This window comes from Alternaria metachromatica, assembly GCF_023757995.1.
Source record: "Alternaria metachromatica strain BMP 0045 chromosome Unknown scaffold_20, whole genome shotgun sequence".
Classification (NCBI taxonomy): Eukaryota; Fungi; Ascomycota; class Dothideomycetes; order Pleosporales; family Pleosporaceae; genus Alternaria; species Alternaria metachromatica.
The window spans coordinates 438,683-454,656 of record NW_026055511.1 but is presented as its reverse complement, the minus strand read 5'-3'; the positions used below and the strand labels follow the sequence as shown (position 1 = coordinate 454,656).

General features: G+C 55.3%; 7 protein-coding genes across 7 annotated transcripts; 3 read left to right on the top strand and 4 right to left on the bottom strand.

The window, feature by feature from the left end:
- Positions 1-1,346: 1,346 nt before the first annotated feature.
- J4E83_007862 (uncharacterized protein) lies at positions 1,347-4,079 on the bottom strand (the record flags this gene model as incomplete). The annotated part of the gene is made up of 5 exons (XM_049334760.1): positions 1,347-2,206; positions 2,253-2,534; positions 2,583-3,750; positions 3,799-3,980; positions 4,031-4,079. 5 exons carry the CDS (start codon positions 4,077-4,079, stop codon positions 1,347-1,349), a joined length of 2,541 nt encoding a protein of 846 aa, XP_049186249.1.
- Positions 4,080-4,939: 860 nt separating this feature from the next.
- On the top strand, positions 4,940-6,304 carry J4E83_007861 (uncharacterized protein; the record flags this gene model as incomplete). Its single annotated transcript, XM_049334759.1, has 1 exon — positions 4,940-6,304. The coding sequence occupies one exon, from the start codon at positions 4,940-4,942 to the stop codon at positions 6,302-6,304; it is 1,365 nt and encodes a 454-aa protein (XP_049186248.1).
- Positions 6,305-6,640: 336 nt separating this feature from the next.
- Positions 6,641-7,452, top strand: J4E83_007860 (uncharacterized protein; the record flags this gene model as incomplete). The annotated part of the gene is made up of 2 exons (XM_049334758.1): positions 6,641-6,832; positions 6,958-7,452. 2 exons carry the CDS (start codon positions 6,641-6,643, stop codon positions 7,450-7,452), a joined length of 687 nt encoding a protein of 228 aa, XP_049186247.1.
- A 537-nt stretch (positions 7,453-7,989) lies between these two features.
- J4E83_007859 (uncharacterized protein) lies at positions 7,990-8,689 on the bottom strand (the record flags this gene model as incomplete). Its single annotated transcript, XM_049334757.1, has 3 exons — positions 7,990-8,152; positions 8,254-8,558; positions 8,672-8,689. 3 exons carry the CDS (start codon positions 8,687-8,689, stop codon positions 7,990-7,992), a joined length of 486 nt encoding a protein of 161 aa, XP_049186246.1.
- A 315-nt stretch (positions 8,690-9,004) lies between these two features.
- On the top strand, positions 9,005-10,424 carry J4E83_007858 (uncharacterized protein; the record flags this gene model as incomplete). Its single annotated transcript, XM_049334756.1, has 2 exons — positions 9,005-9,263; positions 9,313-10,424. 2 exons carry the CDS (start codon positions 9,005-9,007, stop codon positions 10,422-10,424), a joined length of 1,371 nt encoding a protein of 456 aa, XP_049186245.1.
- An 804-nt stretch (positions 10,425-11,228) lies between these two features.
- Positions 11,229-12,250, bottom strand: J4E83_007857 (uncharacterized protein; the record flags this gene model as incomplete). Its single annotated transcript, XM_049334755.1, has 4 exons — positions 11,229-11,474; positions 11,533-11,991; positions 12,043-12,188; positions 12,244-12,250. 4 exons carry the CDS (start codon positions 12,248-12,250, stop codon positions 11,229-11,231), a joined length of 858 nt encoding a protein of 285 aa, XP_049186244.1.
- An 861-nt stretch (positions 12,251-13,111) lies between these two features.
- J4E83_007856 (uncharacterized protein) lies at positions 13,112-15,954 on the bottom strand (the record flags this gene model as incomplete). Its single annotated transcript, XM_049334754.1, has 3 exons — positions 13,112-13,382; positions 13,429-15,793; positions 15,843-15,954. 3 exons carry the CDS (start codon positions 15,952-15,954, stop codon positions 13,112-13,114), a joined length of 2,748 nt encoding a protein of 915 aa, XP_049186243.1.
- Between the last annotated feature and the right edge of the window lie 20 nt (positions 15,955-15,974).

The following is a 15,974-nucleotide window of genomic DNA, read 5'->3' as shown; positions in this document are numbered from 1 at the left end:
GTTTCCGTGTAGCTGCCCCTGGGGTCTTCATAGCCGCCCCGACTGCGACTGCGCTGTCTGCTCCTGTCGCGCCTCTGGTATCTTTCATAATGGTCGCTCTCGCTCGATGCCGGCTCGACGTATCTGTAATGCTCGTAGCGAGGGTTCTCTGGACTGTAGTTGCGTTCGCGCTCACGCCTGACCTCTCGCTCTGTATACACATACTCGCTGCGGCTAGGGCTCGATGAACGAGAACTCATGCTAGACCTGGGCGAGACTTCGACGTAGTGTGCACCGCCATGGCGTGACTGGGTGTGGTGAGAATGGTGAGAAGAGATGTGGCTAGGCGGTGGAGGTGGAGCCGGCATGGACGCCGGGGGAGGAGGCTGCACGAACACAGGCACAGGCTGCGGTGCGGGAATCTGGAGAGGCTTTGGCGAGGGCACCGCGACGTAGGATGCGGAGGGCCGTGGAGAAGCCTCGTGCACAATCTCGGTGCGCGAATAGCGGCGCTCGATGTCGCGCGATTGGCGTGATGCGCGGCGACGGGGCGGGGAGCGGTTCCGCTGGACGACGCGGTAAGGGACGATGTGGTCCTCTTCTGGCTTGACTTTGACCAGACACATGGCGCTTTCACCCTCTGCAGGGTATGCAGTGACAGCGAGGCCTCAAAAAGTGGGAAGCTGCGACTGCGATCGCGATGTGATTCGCGCGACGATCAACGTGGGGTTCGATCGAGGGCGGGACGGGGCGCACCACGACTGAGTGAGAGGCTCAGCGAGCGCAACGAGAGCTGGAGAAGATGGGTAGACAGGCGCAGAATGAGCGGCACATGAAAAGGTCACCAGAGGCTATGTATATGTCCTACAGATCGGGCAGCCGGTGCCCAGCCACACAGCTGACCCCCATGTCGATTCCATGCTGCTCCGCCTTGGAACTCAGCATGCGAGTGTGACGATGGGGTCTGGGCTTTTCTGACAGCTGAGTACTAGCGCATCCTGGTCACCCTGGTTAGCCTCAGGTACGGACGGAGCCGCCAATGTCAACAAGCAGGGCAGAGTAGATAAACTTCATATTGCAATAGCCGTCTATACTCGTGATTATCATGCTGCATTTCACATACGACCATCAGACATGCCGCCAGTTTTCCCGCCCCGAAATATCATACAGCCTTCACATACGCTGTCCACTCTTCCACAGGTGCCGTGCGACTGCCCGTCATGCTACCTCGCTCTCAGGGTCCCTAGCTAGTTTCCCGGTGTGTTACTTTCTAGTATACATGGGAGTCTCTGGGCGGGCCGGGCGGTGTAGGCTTCCTATTTCACTTCCTAACCAAGGTGCTTGCTGAAGTTAGGCCATGTCTACCACTAGTCGTCCATGGGCTTGTCTTCCAGCGTGACACCTCTTGGCGCTGCTGTGTCGTCACTCCTCAAGCTGCCGGTAGAGTCCCGATTGCCCCTCGTCAAGCTGCCTGCGTGTTTCCGTGGGAAAGGCACCCGGGTACTTGATGGCGCTGGGTGCTCGGCGGGAGCAGGAACAGGAACAGAAACAGTTGCAGGCTCTGTTGTACCATTGGTGGGTGCAGTGACTTCTTCGTTGGTAGGGCTGTCGTCGCTTCCAGGTACTTCAAGCGAACCACGATCTCCCTTGCTCCTTCGCGTTTCCGTTGGTGACGATGTGTTCACGGGGAATCGAGTCTGACTTCGGTCACGGCGATGCGAGCCGGAGACACGCGAGCCAGGTGCTGGTGATACCGCACGAGGAGAGCGTTGAGCTGCGATGGCTCGTTGGCGCTCTTCCATGTTTGCTCGTCGGTTGCTCTCATCCGTCGAGATCGCGCGTGGGCGCTGTGCGCCCGAGGCTGAGTGGGTGAGCGTGCTCGCGCGCTTCAACTCTCCAAAAATGGCATCCTTGTGCGCAAAAAGGTCACGAACGAGGCGGTAGCTGTAGCGCTCGTTCATCGTCAAACTCGATTCTTGCCTTGGCCTCAGGATGCATGGCGCGAGTGCATTAGCCAGTGCTGTAACATATGTCTCGTCCGCCGATGTCAACTCAATGAGACGAGTGAAGTGTGTGCAGATCGCGTCGAGCGTTGCGATGTTAGCGAGGCGGAGTTGGCCAAGGGTAGATTGCAATACAGAGACCCGAGTCTCTTCGGAGACATCTGTGGCGGTGGTGCTGTAGATGGTCTTGACAATCTCGTAGACGTGAGAAGAAACCAGTGAGTCTGTTACAATTAGCAAAGGATCTGATGATGCAGAGTGGACGCCTACCAGGAAGTTCCAACAGGTAGAGTTTGAGGACGCTCGCAACAATCGGTACATCGTACTTCTCGAGTAGTTCATCTGGGAACCTCTTTCCAGTGTTGATCTCAGCTCGGAGGGTGTGAGTCTGCGCCAGAGGAACATCAACGAGCCAGATGCCACGGCGTGCTTCGTCACCCTCCAAGTCGGGGTAGTGGTTGTCTAGGAAGGTGAGAACTGTCGTGATGAGTACCGGAACACGCTTCTTGTCTGAGCGAGCCCGAGCCTCCAAATCTACACCGAATGTTTGTTCTGTGTTTGTTAGTATATAGTTGCATCTCGATATACATCGTGACGTACCGTCTACTGAGTTGTAGTAATTCTCATAAGTCGTGACTCTAGGCACGAATGGCCCTGTCCTGTAGTTCTCGAGCATGTATCGGAGATCGCCTAGGGGCTGAACTGTCTCCTGGAACAGCATCATCTTGTCGACGGTGCTCTGCAGACTGGGGATGACGTTGCTGACAGCGCCAGAGAAATCCAAGATGACCGCCTTGATAGCCTTCAGCCTGTCCAATTCGCAACGCTCCATGAATTTGAGATGGTCCACCATAGCCTCTTCCAAATTGCATCGTAGCGAGTCAAGCTTTTTGACTGATGCCTTGTAGCGCTCATCGGACTCGTGTGCCTCCCGCCTGAGCCTCTCTGCTGGTGTCTCGTTCGGGTACTGGTTGTTGAGCGGGTTCCACCCCTGGAGGTATTCCTGCACGGTCGAGACGGGCGAGTCCACGGCAATGCTGTCGGCTGAGGAGCTAGACATAGCGGTGGAAGAGCGGGCGAGAGGCTGCTTCTTCTCGGGCAGTCCGGTCACCTGGAACGTCTTGGGCTTCCATTGGTAGTTCATGCGGGAGCTGTTGGCGAATGTGTTTCCCACGTTTCCCACTAGGCGCAGAAAGCCGTGTGCTACCAGGTCTTGACCAATGCGCTCGGCATAGCTCACGGTGGTTGCTGCCATGTGCTTCTGGATGTATTCGGTGATATCGGCACCGCTTGAGCAGTTCTGGTAGGTGCCGAGAATGGGAACCTTGACCTCTGCAATCTTGATGTTGTCCAGCATGTGCGTGAGGATCTTCTTGATCTGGTCGGGCTGGTACGTCTCGTCACCAAGATCAATAGGTTCCTCTTCTTCATTCTCCGGCTCCGACATCTTTATGGTAGGCACCTTCATCTTGGGGCTCTGTGCGGCCTCGCTCTGGGGGTCCTGGAAAGCAAGCTTGTCCTCCTCCTCCAGGTCTTCGACGAGCCGGCACTTGTTGTAGTATTGCGATCGGTACTTGCGGACAGCATCGGCCTGTCGGTCGTGGATCTTGATGCGCGATTGGAGGTCGTCCTGGGAGTTCTGCACGCGGGCGGCATGCGCTTCGCACCAGCGACCGAACGGGTTCACGACAAGCTCGCGGATGTTGGACGCAATCTTCTTGTGGTTTGCGGCCGCGGCCTCCATCTCGGTGCGCACGCCCTCGTAGGCCTAGTACCAGTTAGCCTGGAGTTGTCGCCGTGTCTCCTGCTCACGCACCTTGCGCACGCTTGCGCCCTCATCTCTGCTAAAGCCCCCGCCTATGCGATCTGTGGCTGGTGTGATCGAGGACAGGCTGTTCCCGTAGGCCTCCTCGGCATCGGCTCGCATGCGGGCCACGGTCAGAATCTGCTGGTTTTCCTGCACGCCCTGCTGCAGCTTGCCAAAGAGGACGCCCAAGCCTGCGAGAGTTAGCCCGCGCGGGGTGGTGTTGGGTGCGCCTGCAGCTTACCTCCGGCATAGTCGCTCGACCAAAAAGAGGCCGCAAAGCCGGTCGTCATGACGGCGTGTGAAGTGGGGTATCAAAAAGAAACAACCAAGTTGGGTACGTGTACGGGTGTGGTCGGTCAACGGCCGTAGTGAGCGCGCGGAGAAGTGAGTCTGGGGAACACGCAAGCGCAGGCCCGGTGCTCGAGCGTGGGTGACGTCGCCCTACAAAGAGGCTACTCGCGTAACGGGCAGTGCGTCGTGAGTGGGCGCAGCGCAGTGGTACTCGACACGGGCGGCGGCGGCGTCGGGGAAGCGAGGGCAGTGACTGACTGAGGCACGTCGGTGTCAGGAGGGTTTTGCAGGCCGCAGCTGGGGCACGACTGCAGAAGAGCTGAGAGCTGAACGATGTCTCATGTACCCCTGCATGTGGCCGTTTGTCGTGACAGCCCTGGCACCGTCAGGCAAGCCTACTTACCAATCTTGCGCGCTTCCGACATTTCGCCTTTAGCGGACGATATAAATACCCACGCAATTCACCGACCCCCAAGCGCGGCCCCTGCATACGATGTGGTAGACTAGTCCGAGCCCGCGCCTACTACCGTCTATGCATCATCGCCAGTCGCTGGGCTAATGCTGTCGCCCTGCCAGGTCCCCTAAATCGACAAGTTACTGCTCCGAACACTGACAGACGCGACGTCTGCGGGGCTCCGTCATCACTGCCTGACTAACCCTGCACGCGGAATAAGCCTTATTACAGGCCCATTCAGGAGAAGGTCAAGTCTCCGCTAATCATTCATCCGTCTTACATACTCTGCGCAAACATTCGCCTTGGCCGTCCAGGTCAGCCCCGCCATCAAAACTCACGCCTCGCAGCGGGACCGAGATCTCGCTCGGCAAACGCCCCCGGGTCCACGCACCTCTTCTCCCTATCATGGCTCCAGCTGCCTTTGATGCCAACACACAGCTCAACTATGCCCGCCACATCAAGTACTGGCGGCGGAACCTGAAGACTCTGCTGCCGCACTTCTACACCAGCAATGACTCCAACCGCATGCTATTGGCCCTTTTCACCGTGTCCGCTCTCGACATTCTGGGAGATTTAGACGCTGCTTTGTCAGCCGAGGAGCGCCACGGGCACATCGAATGGGTCTACAGCTGCCAACTGCCTGAAGGTGGCTTCCGCCCGTGGCCAGGGTCCAACTACGGCGAGCTCAGAAGTGAAGAAAACAAGAACTGGGACCCTGCCCATGTTCCTGGAACTTTCTTTGCCCTCTTGACGCTGGTCGTGCTGGGGGATGATCTGGAGAGGGTCAAGAGAAAGGAGATCTTGACATGGCTGGTCAAGATGCAGAGACCAGAAGGTAGCTTTGGAGAGACTTTGGGCGATGGCGACGACGTCCATGGCGGCAACGACTCTAGATTCGGCTACATGGCTACAGCTATCAGATGGATACTTCGAGGCAACCTCGAAGGGCCGTGTGAGGGTATACCAGATATCGATGTTGACAACTTCGTCACGTGTGTCCAACAAGCAGAGTGCTACGACGGAGGCATCTCGGAATCGCCCTACCATGAAGCGCATGCGGGCTTCACCTGCTGCGCCATCGCTGCCCTGGCTTTCTTGGATCGTCTGCCCTTACCTCCATCACAAAAACCGGACGGTGTCATCCGCGGAGTAACCGACGTCCCAAAGACGCTGCACTGGCTCGTCTCACGGCAGACGCTGACTCTAGACGAGGACGACGGCTTGGATACTATGAATGACGAGACAGATACGTCAGAAACCTGCCATGACGCGCATACGTTTGTCAAGCTGGGCGCCTACCCATCAGTACAGGCAAAAACCAACACAAAAGGACGGCCTCACATTCACTTCGAACTCGAGTGGGTCGGAGTGAATGGTCGATGTAACAAGGTAGCAGATACATGCTATGCTTACTGGACCTGCACGCCCTTACAACTCCTCGGTCATCTAGATATTGTCGATCGGCAACCGATCCGGAAGTGGTTACTAGATAAGACGCAACATCTCGTGGGAGGATTCGGCAAAGTTACAGGAGACCCACCCGACATGTATCATTCTTTCCTAGGCCTCATGGTTCTTGCCATGTTTGGGGAGACTGGCCTTCAGGACGTTGACCCGGCTCTGTGTATCACGCACAAGGCGAAGAAGCATCTAGAATCACTTTCGTGGCGGAGGAAGATTCTAGGACTAGACAAAGAATCCAATGGTGCAAATGCTCCCTCACAAGAAAGCATTGGCCTGGCTGGTGAAAGAACGCAGATAGATGCATAGACACATGGGAGTCGCCATACCCAGCGCGCATCACTGTTCAAGGCTGCGAATGACCTTCCCAGCCATCATGATTCTAGAACAATAAATCTCAATTGATCGGAATGCAATTAGACTGTAATCACATCACGATCCTCCAGGGCTGCCTTCCAGGGTTCATGGTAGTCCCCAGACGGCGTAGCGCCAAAAGACCTCGGCCCCACCTGGACTCCCAGATCCCTGTCGGCCAGGTAATTTTCCCAAACTCCGACACCATTCTCTGCGAACATCTAGCGACAGCAACGAGCCAAATCACGCCGAGCCCCACATTCCAGATTGCACTCAACACAGGCTGCAATCATGAGGAACGCGCCGCCGCCATCGAAGAAGCGCAAGATCGCCGTCGCAGTCCCCGAAAAGATCGAGTTTGACTTTTCTGCGCGCGAAGAATATCTCACCGGGTTCCACAAGCGCAAACTTGCGCGGATAAAGCATGCACAAGAGGAGAACGCGAAGAGGGAGAAGGAGGAGAAGCTGAGGTTTAGACGCGAGGTAAGCACACGATTGCGACGTCCCATCTCTAAAGTTGCGCGACAAGGACACTCGTCTTCTGTCACCGGCGCATCTCTGGGTTGTATTCAGACCGGTACAGAGGCTAACGATACCCTAAAATACAGCTCCGAGAACAGCGCAAAATCGACCTAGAGAGACACGTCGAAGAAGTAAACCGACTCGTCAAACAAGCCAACGGCGACCTCGACCTCAGCGAAGCAGGCGAAACATCCGCCAATGATGACGACGACGACGATGACGAGGAAGAATTCACAGGCTTCCAAGAACCAGAGCCTATAAACCAGGAAGACGAATACGTCGACGAAGACAAATACACAACCGTCACAATAGAAAGCGTGGGCATATCCAAAGCCGGGTTTTCAACACAGGGACAAGAGGACGAAGAGGCTGCTGCGAAGAGGAAAGCAGACGAGGAGAGGAAAAAGGCGGAGGAAGAGAACAAGAAGCGGGTGTGGACAAAGGCGTGGCCGAAGAACAGCGAGAGGCCAAAGAAGAAGAAGAAGAAGTTTAGGTATGAGACGAAGACGGAGCGAAAGGCAGAGCGCATGAAGCAGGGCATGAAGAAGAGGAAGCAGAAGGAGGCTAGGGAGAACAAGTAAACGGGTAGATGCGCTGCTTGTTGGAAAGAAAGCTAGTGACTATACTTGTCAAGACAATGATACCCCTTCACGAAGTCAAGCGGAACCCCGCACGTTGGTGCACTGCTCTGGTCGTGTTTTGCACAAATCTAGCATTATTCCAGTGCATAACTGCAGTGGGTCGTACACCGCTCCTTGGTCAAACCTGGGAAAGGACATGTGAGTACCAAAGACAAATATGTGTCAGGAACCGCCAACAATGTATTCGCTCAGGGATTATCTAAAGCGAAGGCCCGCCCAGCAAGCAGCCGCAGGAAGGAAACAGATATATAGGGGTTTAGGGTAGGGTAGGGGGTACGGGGGAATGTAATGTGAAATCTGCCTCATCTCCAAGCTCCACTGCATGCCGTAGTAATCATCCTCCGCCACTAGCCACCACGGACCGTTCCTCTTGTCGCACGCGCTCGAAATCGGCATCCGCAGAGGGACGATATCGAAGCTGGACTCAGAACTCGACTAGATACAGTCAACAACCGCAAAAGAGGGACGACAGCGAGATCAGATGTTACCGATCTCCTTGACAAAGTCGTCGAGCTCCTTCTTGGTGTCGGCGTATTTCTTGGCCATCTCTTCGTACTTGGTTTCCCACTGGTCGCGGGACTGCTCGAGGGCTTGGACTTTGCGTTCGTAGTGGCCGGACTTGACGTCGGTTTGGCGGAGCCTGGAGGGTGACGTGTCAGTGGCTGCAGATCAGGGGCCGGAAGCGTGGAGGGTAGATAGGAAAGGGGAACAGCAACGGCATCAGAGGGTGAATGAACGTACTTCTCGTTGAGCTCGCGGATAGTCCTGTCCGATTCCTCAGCTTCTTCCTCGAGAACTTGGATCTTGCGCTGGAGGCTCTCGGCCTGGGTGCCGGCCTGAGCACCTGCACCAGCTTCGTCCTTGTGGACCTTGACTTGCCCCTCAAGCTTCTCCACCTCGCTCTCGAGAACGGAGTTCTTGTGCGTCAGCGACGTGATCTCCTGCTCCTTCTGTGTCGTCTCCGACTCGAGCTGCTTGATCTTGGCCTTGTACTCCTCGGCTTTGGCGCTGCTCTCATCCGCCTCGACGCGGAGAGCTTCCATGCGCTGTGCAGAACGTCATGTCAGCGGCTGCTTTGGTACGACATGCGTGCATTGTGGCGTCGGCTGTGGACTGGGTACCAAAGAAAGGGGATTTGGCGGGGTATGCGTGGACTCACCTTCTTGATCTGATCCATAGCTGCGAGAGGTGTGTGGTGCGGGCGACAGGTGCTTGTGTGGTGTTTGCAGGTGAGGAGAGCAAAGGAGCTGCAGCTTATGTAGGGATGTGGTACGGTCGGTGGTGCTTTGTTGTAAGAATTGTCTCCTGCAAGCGGATGGGCAAGCTGATAATGCGGGCAGGCGCTACCTCCGCCCGGACCCTGTGCGAAGCCCAGACCCTCTTTGCTGCCGCCCTAGCAACCGGCCGTAAACACTGGCCGCGAGCGTCGCATGCCATCATCGCCATAACCCGATAGAGACAGCCACACGACTCGCTCAATGTAACGCCCAGAATGGCTACCCTCGCAGCAAACGACCAGGAAAACACCGTCCGCCATCTGCACGCCGGCGCGGCGGGAAAGTCGCTCAATGCCGGCCTCAAGGGCTTCAACAACAAAGCCCCCAAGACGCCTTTCAAGATCCCCCTCAACGACGAAAATGCCGTGGGCAAAGCGGGCAAGTCGGTCCTGCAGACCAAGGGCAAGGGAAACGAGCTCTTCACCACCAACAAGGGCGGCAAGATCGACCAGAATGCCTTCGTGACGCCAGCCGGTAAGAAGAGAGATGGCAGACTGCGCAAGACAACAACTAACGTGTCTAGGTCCGCGCACGCGCGCGCCGCTGGGCATGAAGACGACCAACGCCAAATCGAGGCCCTTTGGAACTCCCGCGCCCCTCTCTTCCGCAAAGACACAGAAACTCAGCCCTCGCCTGCGCCGCCCCAAAGTCAAGGTCCACCAGCCGGAAGTCGCGCAAGAGTCCGAAGATGACGTGCCTGAGATCGAATACATGCCCCCCAAGGAGGTCCCGCTCGAAGATGATATGGACGAATACCTACCCAAGAACTGGACCATGCCCAAACTCAGTAACCAGGACATGGTCCGCGGCATTTGGCAAGCCTACCACAACCCAATTGAGGACGACGGAAGGACGCGTGAGCAGCGCAAGTTCGAGGAGGAGATAGAGCAGGGTCGGAAGAAGCGTGATGAGCAGATGGACAAGATACTCGCGGCGCAGATGGCCAAGGACGATGCGGAGACGAAGGAGTACTACGGTATCAAGGAGCCTAAGAAGGAGGCCCCCAAGGCACCTGCTGCCCTCAGGAAAGCGGCCACTGGACCATCGACTATGCGGGCCAGATCTGCCGCCGCCGCTCTCTCTCCACCGTCCAAGCCTAGCTACGCTGCTCCCACTGCAGCTGTGAAGTCGCGTGTACCCACTGGACTAGTCGCCGGCAGGAAGGGAGCAAAGACGCCCACCGAGCTCACAGCATCCCGTCAAGCATCCGCCGCAGCAGCCTCCAAGAGCACCATCGGCTACGCCCAAGGCCGCGCCGGACGCGCAGCCCCAGCTGCACGCAAGCCTCTCTCCAACGTCACCAAGCCCGCTCCTTTCTCCGCTGGCCCCCGACCCGCCTCCTCGACGCATATCCGCAGTGCCAGCACAAACACGGGTACCATGCGAGGTCGAGGCCCCGTGTCTCGCTGCAGCTCAACTTCCACCAATGCCACACTTGTCACACCTCCAGAGGAAGAGCAGCCCCGCCGCACGGCTGAAGATATAGAGCGTGAAATGGAGTTGTTGCTTCTGTCACGCTCCGACGACGAGGACGACGACGCGTGGATGAATAGCTTCAACACGCAGCTACACGGTGAAGATCCACTCGATGAAGATAACGAGAATTTCCAGCTTCAACTCCCTGAAGGTTTCTAGGCCGTCATGGACAGTTTGGAAATGGGATATTAAAGTGCCTGCGAATGGCCACTCTGTTCGTCATTGTACTGTTAATGGGTTGCGGAGTACCGGTATTGGATACCTTTTGCTTTATGCGCGAATGATTATTTGGTTCTACATGCTATCACGGTGGCTTATTGTGCATAACACATAGCATGGTTGTACTTGTATTGAACACCACCTGTTTCACTGTCACTACTACACATCAAGTCATATACCATCAGCGTAAAATCACCGACAACAGACTGTCCATTTGATAATAGCATTTCATTAAGATGTAGCAAACGTCGTCGACCAGAGGAAGCGACCCTCCCTCCAGTCCCACCAACCATTTGCCCCTGTCTTTATCAAGCATATACCCATTCTGCCTTCCCTTCCCCAACCAAGCCATCCATCCAGTTTCTCTTTTGGTTCAAGGAAAAGGTTACGCAAAGACAATAGTATGAAGAAAGACCCCATGTACCCCAGTCCCTACACAAAGGGAGGGGGCCAAGATGCGCGCTTGTGGAAACCAAGAAGGAGGAAAACACCATGAATGCGCCATGCTGCTAGAATCAAGTGAGACTGAGGAAAACGATGACGACGGGTGACTCTGAGCGTCGGTGACTGTCGCGGATGGATACGGATGTTCGTGATATAGTCGTGATAAGAGGACGGATGTGGGGTTTGTGGGATGCAGTATGTGGTTGTGTAGATTAGATTTACTTGCTCTTCCGCTTGCCTGACATGCATGCGTCGGAAAGCGTGGAGTTGAAAGTATGATGAGTTGATGGACCAGACGGATCATTCGACGACCTCGTCTACGGCATAGAGATTCTGGTTAAGAATCTTGTTCATGGTGAACATGTGGACGCGGTCCTGTTTGAAGACTGCCCGCATGGCGTCGTCGCAGCGGATCTGGCGCCTGTCGTCCGGGTCTTGTAGCTCGCGCTCCTTGACGTACTCCCATATCTTCTTAACGGTCTGGGGGCGCGAGAGCTGGGTTTCGCCGAGGAGCTCGGAGAGGGCTGGGGAGAGAGCCATGGGTTTCTGGGTGTGATTAGCGTTGGCTAGGGGTGGTGATGTAGACCACATAAGATTGACTTACATGGAAACCTCCTTTCCGGCTCGGGCTCTTCTTCTCGCCTCCACTACCTGATGCGATGTCGCTATCGTCTTCATCCTTGATCCGGGTGGAGCTCTTCTTCTTGGTCTTGGCCTTCTTCGGCGCAGCTACTTTCCGCTTTGTGTTGCCGCCGCGTGTCGCCCTACCCATGCGCGCATTCTCCTCAGCCTGTAATCTCGCCGCGAATGCAGCATCGTCGTCCTCGTCCTTGACCTTGGTCTTCTTGACCTTCTTCTTAGGAGGCGCAACATCTTCGACCTCAGACAGCGCTGACTCGTCATCGGGCGGCGATCGCTTGTTATGGGAGACGTCGGAGGTATCGTCATTCGAGGCCTTTGCGCCGTTCTCGACTGTGGGTATAGGTTCAGAAACCTCGGATCCGCCATTCTGCTCGTTGTTGAACTTGTCGAACCGCTGCATAATGAGCACGGTAATCTGGTCCTATTTGCGAGTCTCAGTATATGCCGCTGTATGTTATATTGAGCTTCAAACCTTCTGCTGTGAAAGGTCATCCTCGACTCTCTCTTGTAATCCCTTCCGTATGCGCTTTGCGCTGATGGTGTTGATGTCGCTGGCGCGTAGGATTTCGTCGATAATGACGGAGTAGGAAGCTTGCACTTCGGCGGGGAGAGGGTCTGCTGTGACACGTTAGAATGTAGACATACGCGTAGCAGACGGCAAGCGGGCACGTACCTGCCATGGCTGCGATATTTCAAGTCTCGACAGCAAGAAGTTGCAAAGGTAGACGCTGTAGGTAGAGAGGTGGTCGCCGCGGGGAGCAGTCTCCAAACCACAAACTATCGCGGAGCTCCGATGCAGCTGCGATGTTCGTGGTGGCTATGTCGTGCAAAGAACCGCGGTTGGTACCAGGGTCGCGGAACCACCAATGGGGCCTATGATGTGGATGGATGCAGAAGATACGTAGAGAGCGTCGCGTATGGCGGGAATGTCGCCAGGCTCTCACGTAGCGATCGGCAAGCGTCGTCGCGCAATAAACTCCGAGACGGGTGAGAGAGGGCCAGCGAAGGTGCCCGGGCAGCCAAGTAGGTCGGGCGCCTCAAAAGGGTAGTTCCGTAGTGGGGTGCAGTCACGGGCAAGCGACAGCAATCTCGTGTGGGAAGAGGCTCAAATTTAGAAAATGGGTGCAGCGGAGCTTGGGTGCTGTCGTGGAGATGAACGGGGCAGGTGAACAGAACTAAGGTTCATGGATCGTTGCAGTATGCGCGATGAGGTGTGAAGTCGAATGCACGGGCGCCGTCTAGCTCAGGTACGCCGATGGAGGCTGGGAACCACGACCATCTAAGTAGTTCGATCCGACAAAGAAAAGCAATCCCGACACTCTTGTTGGCCCTCACAGTGCTTGCACGCGCGCAATTATCAGAGACATAGGTTTTCCGTCATGCATCGCATCGCCTGCACAAGCTGCAAGCTGCGTATTTGTTGGTTTCCATGCCAAATGCGGTAATCTATGTATGCCACTAGTCGGGGTCCAACAGCCTCGCTTTCAACCTTGGAACCATTCGAGTCGACGCCACTTCCATGGTTGAAGCCGCCAACAACTTCACATAACCAGACAGCCTACTCCATACATCTGCTTTTCCACTGCACTCTTAATTTGATACCAATCGGCTCTTCTCTCCGCGAACTCATACACCTCTTCTGCTCGGAATATGCCGTGGTATCTGTCCGTGTCGGCAATGATGGTAGCGATCTCTTTCGCTTCCTTTGCGTCGATGAGATATATCTGAGAGAGTTCGCGAAGTGCGGCGAAGTACTGCATAAGGGGCTTGTTGCGTAGCGATACGATGTACGCGTTGTATGCATTCATGTCACTGCTGGGATCAGTCCATGTCTAGGTCTACGGATCATGTGTCATACCTGATGAGTTTGATGGCGCCATCCACACTGATTCTCTGACGCTTCAAGTGCTTGCAGAGAGCAGTGAACAAGCGCACACCAACTTCTTGGTTGAAGACGTCCAGGACGTTCTTGTCTGTGCTGCCGATGAGCATGTTTGTGTGTGACGAAACAACTTCCACAATCTTCGTTGCCGTCTGGCTAGGTCCAATGTCGGACATCTGCACCTGCCCGTTGGGCCCAACGGGAGGATTGAAGTCGGATGGGTGTTGTGTAGTGCCGCAGAGATACTCCACTTCGTCCATCAGCACATCGATACCCTTGTTGAGACCTGCAGCGACACGTTCGTCCAACATAGCCTCAAAGCGCTTCTTCTCCTTTGCAGCAAGGCTGAGGAAATCGTCGCGGTCGGTCAGATTGGCAGCCACAAGCTCCTGGAGATAGAACACCTCAACCATCTGTTGGATCAAGTCGCCAACGTTGACCAGTTCCAAAAATGCTACCAGTGGCGCAACGCCCTCTTTGCTATGATCCGCGACTTCTCGCGGCTTGTAGTCAGCCAAATGACTGACAGCCTTGTCGAAACCCAACTTCATATGGCGGTTGCCGAGAATCTGGACTAGGTTGATAAAGATCTGCTCGGACTGTTCCTTCGCCTCTTCACCGGACTGGCCACCAAGTCTAACAAATCGCGCGGCTCTTTCCAACCCGGACTTGGCCATGTGTGTCAGGTTCAGCGCCACTTCGATACTAAACAGCGATCGGATGCCCTCTAAACGCGAGTTCATGATTGCTGCTTTGGCGGCAAGTTCCGTGGTTGGGGCTTCGATTCGCGGTGTAGGCGACCGTTCACCAGAGAGAGGAGTACCGAGTCTTGAGGTAGGGTCCAAAGTATTAGTGCCGTTCATGCCAGTTACGCTTTCGTTGGGCTTGCTAGCACTAGAGCCGCCAATAGTTGGGAGTACATTGACAGGCATCATGACCACCTTCTTGAAGGATGATAGAAAGTCTTGTTTAACAGCTTTCCTGTTGACATTGGCCATGTATAACGTTTCGGTGCTCTGCTCTTCTTCCATTAAACGCCTCTCCCACATGTCGACCTCTGCAGCTGACTTTCGCTTGAAGTAATCTAATTCCTCTTGTAGGTAAAGGTCGATGTGTTGCTCAAAGCAACGAGACACGATGCGCATGGCCTCTTCGCGGAAATCGGGCTTCGATGCCTTGGTAGGATGTAATGAGACTGCAAGTTGTAGGGCTTGCTCATAGAGCCCTGCAACGGCTTTCAGGTATGCTTCGATGCTTACATCGTGAGCCTCGTCGAACAAAGTCGTGAGATATTCGGCGATGACGTCATCCGCAACGCGCTCAAAGAAGGTTTGTAGCACGTCGACAGTGGGGGGAAAGACACGATCGATAATGTCTGCTTCTTCGTTGAGCGCACTTGCCAGTCCTCTGAAAAACTCATGGGATGGTTCCAGTGTCAGCACTTCGTTGCGTAGGCAATCTGCAGGGTCACCGAGCTTTTCTTTCTCCAACATCAAAGGGTGATTGTGAATAAAAGAGTCCAAACATGCCGCGCCACCGTTTAGAGCCACGAGAACGGTAGCAAATCTCTTCATACGTCCGTCAAAGTCTTTGTCTGCATAGCCTTGCTCAAACTCTCGGAGTACAGCATTCTCGAATATGCCAGTCATCGTGTCTAGTTTCTCCTCGCGCTGGCTCCAACCTTGCGCATAATCACTTTTTGCAAATATCTTGAGCTGCGCCAGCATCTGAGCCTGTTGCTCGGGATCGCGGTAGGTCCGAAATAGAATAGGGTCTGTATGACTTCTTGACCTCTCCAAGTCGTAGTAAAACGGGGCCAGCGCCCCGTAGACTTTGCCGTACTCTTGCCGCGCCATGCCTCGAATCGAGCGTACATTCGCAAGGACCTTGACAGCTGCCTGCGGATCCACCGCGTACGAGCTTTGTGCCAACGTTCCGGAAGGTGACAAAGTCATGTCATTGAAGCCCTTGTCCAGCGTGGTAGCGCGAGGTCTACTTCGGTGTTCCTGAGACTTCCGCAGCATATCTTCCTCTATGGTGGCATCGAACAGTGTCATGCTTGTCTTGCCAGGTACGTCATCCCCCAGAGGCATCCCGTTGGTGCTGCCATTGAGTGCAACACCAGATCTCCGGGCCTCCTCCGCTTTTTGTGCCTCGAGCTTTTTCCGCATGGATTCCTCAAATCGTTGTTTGGCCTCGGCTTCATTCCAGCAGCCCATGCTCCGAAGTCTCTGAATCCACCTGGTATCGTCGTATACCATTTCGCGCATGCGTCTCGAGGTGCGCGCGAAGCTAAACATGTCGGCGACGGGAAGGTAATCGAGGATGGCATTGATGAGCTCTACGTTGTTTCGTCAGACGGTGGACTTGGTATGGTACTGTCTCCCTACCGGCTGGCAATACAGCTTTCGAATCGTGCACCAACTGCGTGGTCCTCAGCGATGCGAGGACCGATGGCTGTGTCGGGGGCACCGCCCGCTTAAAGTTGGACTTGGTCGCCATGGTCCAGATATCACGGTAGA